Genomic DNA, 12,018 nt, shown 5'->3' with positions numbered 1-12,018 from the left:
GCTTCTTCCTTGTTTATAGTGATGGGGTTTTTATTCCTCATCTCACAGTTACGCAGTTTTGTAGTGTATTTGTCAGTCTTTTCCTGCAGTTCTGGCCTTAGTATTATATTGAGAAAGGCCTTTTCCATGCACCGATTTAAAACATTTTTACCCTATGTTTTCTTCTAGCATTTTTATGGTTTTACCTTTTGCATTTAATATTTTAATATTTTAAAAACTTACTTTTATGAGGTATGGGATGTATAGAGTTTTCATTTTATTTTTTAAAAAATAGATGGCTCATGCACTGTTGGTTTGAATGCAAACTGGTGCAGCCGCTCTGGAGAACAGTGTGGAGGTTCTTCAAAAAATTAAAAATAGATCTACCCTATGACCCAGCAATAGCACTGCTAGGAATTTACCCAAGGGATACAGGAGTGCTGATGCAGAGGGGCACTTGTACCCCAATATTTATAGCAGCACTTTCAACAATAGCCAAATTATGGAAAGAGCCTAAATGTCCATCAACTGACGAATGGATACAGAAGATGTGGTTTATGTGTACAATGGAATACTACTTGGCAACGAGAAAGAATGAAATCCTGCCATTTACAGCAACGTGGATGGAACTAGAGGGTATTATGCTGAGTGAAATAAGTCAGTCAGAGAAAGACAGATCCCATATGTTTTCACTCATGTGGAACTTGAGAAACTTAACAGAAGACCATGGGGGAAGGAAGGGGGAAAAAGTTACAAACAGAGAGGGAGGGAGGCAAACCATAAGAGACTCTTAAATACTGAGAACAAACCGAGGGTGGATGGAGGGTGGATGGGGGGTGGGAGAGAGGGGAAAGTGGGTGATGGGCGTGGAGGAGGGCACTTGTTGGGATGAGCGCTGGGTGTTGTATGGAAGCCAATTTGACAATGAATTATATAAAAAAGTAAAAATAAATAAAAAATAGATGGTTCGCCTCTCCCAGCATCACTTGCTAATTCCTCCCTTGTCCACTGGTTTGAAATGCCACTTAGCTCTACAGTGCTCTAATTGTTATAGCTTTGTCGTGTATTTTTTATTCTCCAGAAACAACTACTCTTTCTCTGGTAGTCTTTTAATATTTTTTCTTAGCTGTACTTACGTGTTCTGACTTTTCAATTTTTCAAAAATTTCTGTGGGATTTTGATTGGAATTGTCTCAAAGTGATAAATTAATTTGGTGAGAATTGCTGTCTTGAAGTCATCGAACCTTTCTGCCTGGAGCCATACGATGTCTCTCTTTCTCGGATTACTGTATTCTTCAGTGACTTTTAATAGCTTCTTTCTATAGGTATTGCACATATTAAATTTCTTCCTATGTGCTAGTTTGTGTTTTAATCATTTTATTGATTCTAAAATGTACATTGTTCCCCATTTTAACATCTCTGAAATTGAAATGTGTCTTACAATTGATGGATGAGAGAGCATTGTGTCATAATTTGGCAACACGTTTTTATTTCTTAGTTGTACATGATAATGATGCATCTTTTTTTTCAATATATGAAATTTATTGTCAAATTGGTTTCCATACAACACCCAGTGCTCATCCCAAAAGGTGCCCTCCTCAATACCCATCACCCACCCTCCCCTCCCTCCCACCCCCCATCAACCCTCAGATGATGCATCTTACAGTAAGCAGGTAGGTATCTGAAGTTCAATGAAATATGGTATTTAAGATTTAATACCTTTGAACCTATTTTTACACAGGCCTAACCATTTAATAAGGCTTTTTTCCTAATGAAATCAATAATCGATAAATGAGACTTGATGTTCCTTTCTAGTGGTAGTGTCTGTTTTTAATGTAAGGAAATGGTGTGTTTATAATTACAGGACACTTGTCTCCTACTGAGACCGACGGTGACATGCTCGGTTACGACTTGTATAGCAGTGCCCTGGCAGACATTCTCAGTGAGCCTACCATGCAGCCGCCCATCTGTGTGGGGCTGTATGCACAGTGGGGAAGTGGCAAATCCTTCTTACTCAAGAAACTAGAAGGTAAAGGGCATGTTTGTACAAAGTCTGTATGCATAGTGAGGTTTCCTTTGGTGTTTTTTCTGAAGTAAAGACAAAATAGATTTTTATGTATGGGTATGTGTGTCGCACAGTTTACTACATGGAACGTTTTATTGCCCTCCAGTTGATCCTGCACATGATCATTTGATTTCTCTTCCTAAAACAAAATCCGGTTGTGTTATGATATGCTTAAGACCCCTTGGTAGCGGATTTTCTGCATATGCTATTTATTATTATTTTTATTTTTATTATTATTAAGTAAGCTCCATGCCCCACTTGGGGCTTGAACTCACGACCCCGAGATCAAGAGTTGCCTGTTTCCCCCACTGAGCCAGCCAGGCAGGCGTCCCTGCATGTGGTATTTATAATCGTCCTATTCAGTGCCCCTCTTAAACTTGTCGGTTAGCATGGCACACCCACCAGCACTGACTCTCGTGGGTCCCCGTGCTGTGGGCACAGTCACAAGGGCTGTTGCTCTTGCGAGAACAGCCTAGACACTTTTCCTGGGTTGTTCCCTCTGTTAGGAGCTTCATAGACAACCGCCCCCACCCCAGCCTTTTGATTGGCAAAATCTTACTCATTCCTCAAGGGTAGGTTTCAGTATTGCCTATAAATTTTTTACCAGGTTTTGTGGAAGGAATGACTTGTTTAGGGCTCATTTGGGCTCCGCACACACCTTGAAGAGCAGTGATTCTTAAATGTGATTGGAGGGAGAAGGGGTGAGGAGGAGAGAGGAAGGGTCATGATGTGTAGTTTGAAGACACATAGCAAAGTAATGTTTTTCAGTTTTGGGCGTGGAAACAATACCTTGTTGCTTATGTAATACAAACCACAAAAAATAAATATCAACAGAATCTTGACAAATGGGAATATATGAAAGGATGTGTGCACCCTCAGTGTGCAGCAGGAGAGCAGGTGAGACCAGGGTGGGTGTGCCCCTAGGGAAGGAGGCTTGGAGGCTTATCTGAGGAGAACTTTGGCTAAAATGGTTAAGTAGCAGCACTCTATATAGGGGTTTAGTAAGTGCCCGATATATGTCTGTACTGAAAACGTGAACATTTCAAATTCAGTTTGAAATTGTATTTCTTAAAAAACTTGGAGGGAAAGAAAAAAACTACACCTGAAGCTAATATCACACTGCATGTTGACTAACTGGATTTAAATAAAAACCTGGAGGAAAAAAAAGTTGCGTTTCTTAAACAAAACAGGACTGAGGCTTTCTTATTTCTCTTTCAGATGAAATGAAGACTTTTGCCGGACAACAGATTGAACCTCTTTTTCAGTTTTCCTGGCTTATAGTATTTCTGACTTTGCTGCTCTGTGGAGGGCTTGGTTTACTGTTTGCTTTTACAGTTGACCTGAATCTTGGAATAGCAATATCATTGAGCTTCTTGGCTCTCTTATATATATTTTTTAGTAAGTTTTTGCTTTTTGTTTTTTTTCCAAAAATAGAGACAATGTCAAGACTCATTGTTTTATTTAAAAGAGTATCTGTATCTCTTAAATATATCTATATTTATAAAATATAAAATATTATCTGTAGTTCTTAAATATTATCCATATCCCTCCTCTAAGTGATTTTCATAATTAAGTGAGAAAAGGGATCTTTTTGCTATTTTAGAAGTTGGCCTAGAGGAACATTGTCCACCACCTGGCTGGAGTGCTTGTCAATATTGAAGCAGAACTATAATTTGTTATACTCGCTTTTTAATATGGTAATGAATTACTGTATTTAAGTCTTTTTTGAGAGTAAGTCTTCATAGCCATCACTGGCATGCTCTCGGGCATTTTGATCATGACTGTGATCTTTATTTTATCTAAAAACAAAGTAAATAGAACGTAGTCCTGTTCTTGGGGAATATCATCAGTTGTAAAAGAGGAAACGGATTCCCTGTCAGAGGAGCTGGTGGTGTAAAAAAATGATAAACCCCAAGTCACGTACGTACATTTGAGTCTGAACTGAGTGATATGTTTCTGTTTAAGGCGTTATCTTTCTGATCGTGTTTCGTATGTCATATTTGAGTTAGTTTACTTTTCCGTTTTCCACGTACCTTCTCTATGTCGGTTGTTCGGTCGAGGACTCCTTCGAGGAGGCTAGGAGATAGCCTGGCACCGGGGACAGTCGTGTACGCCTACCTCCCGTTGCTTGATATTTGACAGTTTGAGAAAAGAGGCTGCTTGGGTAACGGCTGTCAACTAATTTTTTAATCGTTTACTCTTTAGTTGTCATTTACTTCGGTGGCCGGAGGGAAGGAGAGAGTTGGAATTGGGCCTGGGTGCTCAGCACCAGACTGGCGAGACACATCGGCTACTTGCAGCTGCTCCTCAAGTTGATGTTTGTGAACCCGCCTGAGCTGCCGGAGCAAACCACCAGAGCCTTGCCTGTCAGGTGAGTTGGTCCCGTGATGAAAGGAGCTTTGGATAAGATGAAGCAAAAATAAAGTTTTTGAGCAAAAATGCCTCATTTCTCGGCGTACGTTCCAAAAAACATCGGTTTCGTGAATTTTTTATGTGAGAAATAAAACAACGCGTCCTGGTTGAGTGGCTTTGAGGGACACTTCATGTTGTACCTTCCTCTTGTACATAAAAGGATCGGAGACCTTTTATCCTAAAAAAATCTGGTTAACTTTGATTTCGCAAATTTTATCAGAGCATAAACCTTTCCCCTACCCCCCGCCCCCCCCCCCCCCCCCCCCCCCCCCGTTTATGACCCCTTTTCCATCCTCTGGGGACACTTTGAAGAGAGTGCAGGACCTAGGATGGGTCCTGGCATCCCCTTGCTTTAGCACGTAACCTTGGCAACACAGCATGCTCTCTGAGCAGCTCTTTTCTCGCCTGTGGAAATATATTGACTTGCCTGTCTGAAGTTATTACTATCAGATAGGAAATGCATGAGAAAACAGTTCAGAAATGGTGGAAAACACGTATGTCAAGAATAAAGGAAAAGTGGAAGGCTCCAGGGGAACGTCAAGTGAAAAACAAAGTACAGAATTGAAAGCCAAAGGAATTCAATAGGAATCGGCAGAATATTTAAATGTATATGAAATGATTAAGAATTTTAAAATTATTTTAAGATAAAATGTGTAATCTAAGAGGAAAATAATTAGGCCAACCCAGATGAAACATTAAAGCTATGAATATAAGAGACAAAAATAAAGACAAAAACTTATGTGTAATTAGCATATATGATTAGGTGTTAGGAGAAGGATTTATAGATGAAAAGGTAAAATTAAAAAGTTAAGAAAATATACAGAGTAGAATGAAATAATTGGGGGAAACATTTTTACAGAAAATATATTTTAAATTAATGAGATGGTATTTTTTTTTTAAAGTCTGAACAATTAAAATAGCATAAAACAAGGTCGCACAGTATGGTACAGTGGGGTCTTAGATTGTATTTGAAAACACTGCATATCTACTGTGTTGAGATGGACATTTAATTAGGGATGGCAGGGGAGAAAGGAACAGATACAGAAATCATATCCACCCAGAGGGTCAGGAGGCAGACAACTCAGTTATTTCAAAGAACAACTGTGAAAAGCATATTTTACAACTTATTTTTAAATCCCTGGTAAACGTTTAAGCTGTAAATAAAACATTCTAAAACTTGAGTTTCGAAATGGCATTTAATTCTTAACAACTGTAGGATTCTCTCCACTTTTCTGATCTCTCTGTTGGCACTTAGCACACTTTGTTTGGGCAGCTCTTTTGGCTGCGTCCTTTTCAGTCAGGGTGCCCGAGACCTGTTGAGACAGACGTCTGATGCTTTGTCGGAACTCTGTCGCCTCTTGCTACCCTGCTGCTTTCAGTGAGAATTAACGTCCTATAACTCTGCTACATTTAGCTTTGGTTATTGCCTTTTCCTGGGACAAGTATGTAAGATGTTAGAAGTGGTCGATCCCTAATTACAAGTCCTTTTTCCTCCTCAGAACTTTATTTTATTAAAAATTTTTTTTGTAATGTTTATTTTTTATTTATTTTTGAGAGAGAATAGAGAGAGAGAGAGAGAGAGAGAGAGACAGAGTGAGAACAGGGGAGGGGCAGAGAGAGAGGGAGACACAGAATCCGAAGCAGGCTCCAGGCTCCGAGCTGTCAGCACAGAGCCGGACGTGGGGCTCGAACTCACGAACCAGGAGGTCATGACCTGAGCCGAAGTCGGACGCTTAACCGACTGAGCCACCCAGGCGCCCCCCTCCTCAGAATTTTAAACACAGTATTTTAAAAGGGACATTAAGAAAATGTAGGGTAAGTGATAGAGAGATGATGTATGTGGAAATTATTTGTTTCTTTAGATACCTGAGTAACAGTTTATTCCCCTTTTCCCCCCAAGGTTTTTGTTTACAGATTACAACAGGCTGTCCAGTGTAGGCGGAGAAACATCGATGGCTGAAATGATCGCGACTCTGTCGGATGCTTGTGAGAGAGAGTTTGGCTTTTTGGCAACCAGGCTCTTTCGAGTATTCAAGACTGAAGATACACAGGGTAGGACGTCCCTCCTGCGTCTTTGTGTGTGTGTCGGGGTTGAGGATGGGATGAGCGTTCAGGGCATTTCCGTGAAAACATGAAGGAACATCAGAAATCCCTGTGCCATGACTGCAATGGTTAGGACTTTCTAGACACTCGGTGTGTAAATAATTGTTAAAACCGTCTGTTGTCTTACAGGCAAAAAGAAATGGAAAAAAACGTGTTGCCTCCCATCTTTTGTCATCTTCCTTTTTATCTTTGGCTGCATTATTGCTGGAATTACTCTCCTGGCTATCTTCAGAGTTGACCCAAAACATCTGACAGTGAATGCCGTCCTCATATCTATTGCGTCGATAGTGGGGTTGGCCCTCGTGCTGAACTGTCGCACGTGGTGGCAGGTGCTGGACTCTCTCCTGAATTCTCAAAGGAAACGCCTCCATAATGCCGCCTCCAAACTGCACAAGCTGAAAAGCGAAGGATTCATGAAGGTAAAGCACTCATGGGTCGTCAGAAGGTAATTGTAGTGCGAGTGTGCTCCCCTAACCATGATGGTGGGGCTTTAGGGAGTGGGCTCTCTAAGGGTCACGGTGGTGCCCTTGTTTTTAGTGTTATTCCTGATTTGCCCTTTGGAAGTGTACATTTAAAGTGGAAAAAATGAAAACAATACAGATTTTTATAAAATAGACTTTTATAAGATACTCCTAGGAGTTAGGAGATTGCTCTACAGGTCACCTGCCTAGTAGTAACAAGTGTCCTGCCTGATGATATGGGCTCCCCAGGGCCCGGTAGAGGAAGCAGGCACCACTAAAACATAGAAAATAAAGGGGCGCCTGGGTGGCTCAGTCAGTTCAGTGTCTGACTTCAGCTTAGGTCACGATCTCATGGTTCATGAGTTCAAGCCCCACACTGGGCTCTGTGCTGTCAGCGCAGAGCCTGCTTGGGATCCTCTGTCCCCTGCCTCTCTCTGCCCCTCCCTGGCTCATGTGCTTGCACGAATTCTCTCTCTCAAAAAGAAATTTAAAAAAAAATTCACGTATGTATGTATTTATTTATTTATTTTTGAGGGAGAATGTGTGCATGCACCAGTCGGGGAGGGGCAGAGAGAGAGGAAGACACAGAATCTGAAACAGGCTCCGGGCTCCGAGCTGTCGGCACAGAGCCCCACGCGGGGCTCGAACCCACAAACTGTGAGATCATGACCTGAGCCGAAGTTGGACGCTCAACCGACTGAGCCACCCAGGTTCCCTGATTAAAAAAAAAATTTTTTAATAAAAAAATTAAATAAGATAGGACCATACTTTTAGAACCAAAAGGGACTTTGTACAATATCTGTAGCCCCTTCCTGTCATCAAGGTCACTTGCTATCAGGAGCCAAGTGTAGTGTGAATCCTTTGAATTTGCATTCAGTTCCTAGCCTTTTGACTTTCAGAGCATGTGGTCTTGGCAAGTAAGTCACTCGACCCAGTTTGTCCTTTTAAAGTGGATGTGACCATGTGCCTTGTAAGAGTGAAATGCTCTCATTTATGTAGTCACTTGATGAATGGTGAGGCACCCGCTGCAGTTTCAGTGGAGCCACAACGGGCAGCGAGGACCTCGGATTTCTTTTCTTCCTGTCACCTGAGTTTCTCTCAGTGTCTTTAAGAAATGTGCTTAAATTTCTCATGCCTTCAGTGCTTCTATCCTTTCTTTCCTGCAGGTCCTTAAGTGTGAAGTGGAATTGATGGCCAGGATGGCGAAGACCATCGACAGCTTCACTCAGAACCAGACGAGGCTGGTGGTCATCATCGACGGACTAGATGCCTGTGAGCAGGACAAAGTGCTCCAGATGCTAGATACTGTATGTCGTGGTCATCTTGAGACTCCTGATTGTCACATACGTAGCAGCTGAATGACTTCGTGAATTTCTCAAATGGAATTGGAAGAGTACTTTTTCTTTTGTAAAAACAGTCTTTTTTTTTAGCGTAGAAGCATAGCCAGTCAGTGTTTCGTCACAAACAGATTGAAACGATGTTGGCCTAATGGCTGTGTGAGACAATGAAGAGAGTAGCTGTAGAGTCCATGGTGTGACTCCAGTTGTGGTTAGACTCAGAGACAACAGTAGGGAGCCCGCAGAACTTGTAGTTTGTGTTAAAGTAGGGCACATCGGTGGCTCTGTGAGGTGCATGACGGTGGAAAGAGCCCAGTGTGGCCAGCACCTCATGTGTTTTCACAACTGTTTCTCATGTATGTTGATCTTTCCTTTTATGTAGACCATAAATATTTTAAAATAGGACAGGGTTAATTATTTTCTTTGAAGGTCTTATCACGGTCAGATGGCGAGAAATTGTCAGATGGGAAAAAAATCACATTAAGACTTCAGTGAAATTTGTTTTCATATGGAATAATATTTTAATAAAAATTAGTATTTAAAAATATAGTCACCAAAGGATAGATGTGGAAGAGACTTTTTGTTACTTTGGATAGTATGAAATTTATGTCATAAATACACATGTCTTCTACCACAGGTCCGAGTTCTGTTTTCAAAAGGCCCATTCATTGCCATTTTTGCAAGTGATCCACATATTATTATAAAAGCAATTAACCAGAACCTGAATAGTGTGCTTCGTGACTCAAACATAAATGGACACGACTATATGCGCAATATAGTTCATTTACCCGTTTTCCTTAATAGTCGTGGACTGAGCAATGCAAGAAAATTTCTTGTAACTTCAACAACAAATGGGGACATTCCGTGCCCAGATACTGCAGGTAAAGATCAAGTTCCTCAGGTACTTCGGGTTTGAAGTAGTTACGTAGTTTTTGTGGTGACTCGCCTTTTACCTTGAAAAGTATTGTTAGTATTTCACTTCTCTTTGAATATCGCGTACGACAGAATTTTGGTACAAATGATGCTCTCTCGACAAATTCTTTAAGGGATACAGGAAGATGCTGACAGAAGAGTTTCACAAAACAGCCTTGGAGAGATGACTAAACTTGGTAGCAAGACAGCCCTCAATAGACGGGTAAGATGCCATTTGTTTTGAGCCAAATGTTTGTACTGCTGTTGTTCAAATGGAACTAGGGTGATGCTGCTTCAATTATCTTCTGTAGACGGTGCATTCAGCTCAGCAGATACATTTGATTATTGAGTTTCCTTTCGGCTTCAGGTGTTTTTGAGGAAATGCCTGACCCTGGAGCCCATCACAGCTGTGCAGTGTGCAGCAGCCCCTGTCCTCTCCTAACCTGTCCCCAGCTGCCCTTCCGGACCTCCGGCCCGCGGAATCGGGATCTCTCAGTGAGATTTGAAAGCTCCCCAGATGACCTCCTCCAGGGTTTCGTTCCACGTCAGGCTGTGTCCGTCCCGGGTGCTTGTTGCCACCGTCGCTGTCCGGGAGGAAGCGCCCCGTGCTCCTCCTCTTGGCCTTCCTCCTTCCCAAGCGTCTGTGACGTGTGACCCTTTCTTTCCACCCACGTAGTGATTTTGTGTCCTGCCCGGCCACCTTGGGTTTCTCCTCGAACGCTCTTGTTTTCCCTGTCCTGCCCCATTTCTAGAACCCTCTTTTGTACAGATCGAGGGAGTATCACAGGAAGATGTCCGCTTGCAGTAACTTACAGCGGTAGTGCCGCTGAAGGACGGCTGAGTTGGGCTGGCACTGGCACCGTTTTCTTTTTCTGAAGAGAAAAATCCAAATCCACAGTTTGGGACATTTTATAGAAAAAATGTGTCTTCAGTGGTATTTTGATGTTTTGATTTCATGTCTCTACCCTACACAAGTATGAATACAAAATTAGCACGAATGACAACTGATGGCACCAAATTAAGAGGAGGGTATAGTTCAGCATTTTGAATTTGTCTCCTGGGAGTCTGGCCATCCGGGCTCCGTGTGCTTGCATCCACCATTGCCTCGTTTCCTGACCTCAGAGGAGGGCTCGCTTCTGTTGTGCCCGTTCCTCCTCGGATTCGAAGGGATTCTCTACCCCACTCTGCCCACCTTGGTGCCTTTAATTCTTACGCAGATGTGAAGGTAGTTGTCACACATTTAAACATTACCTCACCATGAAAATGCTGAATCCTTAAAACTAGACAGAAGGTTGTTTGCTTTATTATTTCCGGGTTCCTACAGGAACTCTGAATAAGATGGAACTTCTGTAAGAGTTTGATTGAATCCTCTTCACATAATTCTGCTTATTGCAATCTTCAAGGCATTTGATTTTCTGTAACTGTACAACCATAAATCAAAATACATCTGAAGCTAACACACAGCATTTGATGCACTTGCTGCTGCTATTACTTTATAACTGTTCTGTGAAGATTCTGCCTCAGACTAATAATAATAATGCCTATTATTACTGTACAAGCTTCCCCTTTGGATTATTTCTGTTGTCATCCTAAACATATACTAACTTCTCAAAAGGCCTTAAGTTCTCAGAGAAGTGTTGGTTCATTCTGCTCGTGATATACTCCTTCAGGATACTTACCGAAGAAGGCAGATGCAGAGGACCATCACTCGGCAGATGTCCTTCGATCTTACGAAACTGCTGGTTACTGAGGACTGGTTCAGTGATATAAGTCCTCAGACTATGAGAAGATTGCTTAATATTGTTTCTGTGACAGGTAACTTTTCTTACTGTCTTATGGTGGGTGATACACTTTAACACATCAGCAGAGCAATTCAGTTTCAGAGACAGAAGGGTGTGCCGTGTTCATACGTCCACACCGTTGTATAGCACTTTGGTTTGCATTGAGTGTACCTAATGAAACCTATGTTAACGTTGACAGTGAAAATCAATCATCAGTTGTGCACTGTTTTTTTAAAACTTGATTTAAAAAATTTTTTATTTCACCTCAGGTTTAATTTTTCTCTTTGTACGAAGGTAATTTTATGCTGATTTGTATGACTGAGCATAATCAACTTATAATTTAAATGTTGACATTCAGATTTTGTATGCTGCTCTTCTGTTTTATTTTCAATGCTATTTTCTTCTTTATTGTGTTAAATATAATACATATAACAATTTACTGTCCTGACCATTTTTGTGGGTACACTTTGGTGGTGGTACATACACTCATGTTTTTGGGCAGCCATCACCTCCATCCATCTTCGTAATTGTTTTCATTTCATTCAGACAGATCATACAGTATTTGTCTTTTTGTGATTGGCTTATTTCACTTAATACAACGCCTTTAAGATTCACCATGTTGTCACATGTAGCACGTAGAGTCCTTTTTAAGACTGAATAATATTCCATTGTATGTCCGTACCACATTTTGGCATATCCATTCACCTGTTGATGGACATGTAGGTTGCTTCCATGTTTCCATGTTTTAGCTATTGTGAATAATGCTCTTATGAACATGAATATATCTTAATATTTTTTGAGACCCTGCCTTCAGTTCTTTTGGATATATACGCAGAAGTAGAATTGCTGGGTCACATGGTATTTCTAAGTTTAATTTTTTGAGGAACCTTCGTTCTGTTTTCCATGGCTTTGCCATTTTACATTTCCACCAACAGTGCACAAAGGTTCCAATTTTTCTACATCCTTGCT

At 41.2% G+C, this 12,018-nt stretch overlaps 1 protein-coding gene across 15 annotated transcripts in view; it reads left to right on the top strand.

Moving 5' to 3' along the window:
• KIDINS220 (kinase D interacting substrate 220) overlaps positions 1–12,018 on the top strand; it is a 99,010-nt gene that overhangs the window by 36,114 nt on the left and 50,878 nt on the right. For all 15 annotated transcript variants that reach the window (XM_078445026.2, XM_078445024.2, XM_078445025.2 and 12 more), the window contains exons 13-21: positions 1,843–2,007; positions 3,262–3,441; positions 4,249–4,414; positions 6,356–6,507; positions 6,688–6,977; positions 8,186–8,326; positions 8,994–9,237; positions 9,403–9,491; positions 10,939–11,083. In XM_078445026.2, coding sequence (XP_078301152.2) covers positions 1,843–2,007; positions 3,262–3,441; positions 4,249–4,414; positions 6,356–6,507; positions 6,688–6,977; positions 8,186–8,326; positions 8,994–9,237; positions 9,403–9,491; positions 10,939–11,083 — 1,572 coding nt within the window. The remainder of the gene's footprint in view (positions 1–1,842; positions 2,008–3,261; positions 3,442–4,248; positions 4,415–6,355; positions 6,508–6,687; positions 6,978–8,185; positions 8,327–8,993; positions 9,238–9,402; positions 9,492–10,938; positions 11,084–12,018) is intronic.

Source organism: Panthera onca, chromosome A3, assembly GCF_046562875.1.
Source record: "Panthera onca isolate mPanOnc1 chromosome A3, mPanOnc1 haplotype 2, whole genome shotgun sequence".
NCBI lineage: Eukaryota > Metazoa > Chordata > Mammalia > Carnivora > Felidae > Panthera > Panthera onca.
This window is presented reverse-complemented; position numbering and strand designations above follow the sequence as displayed.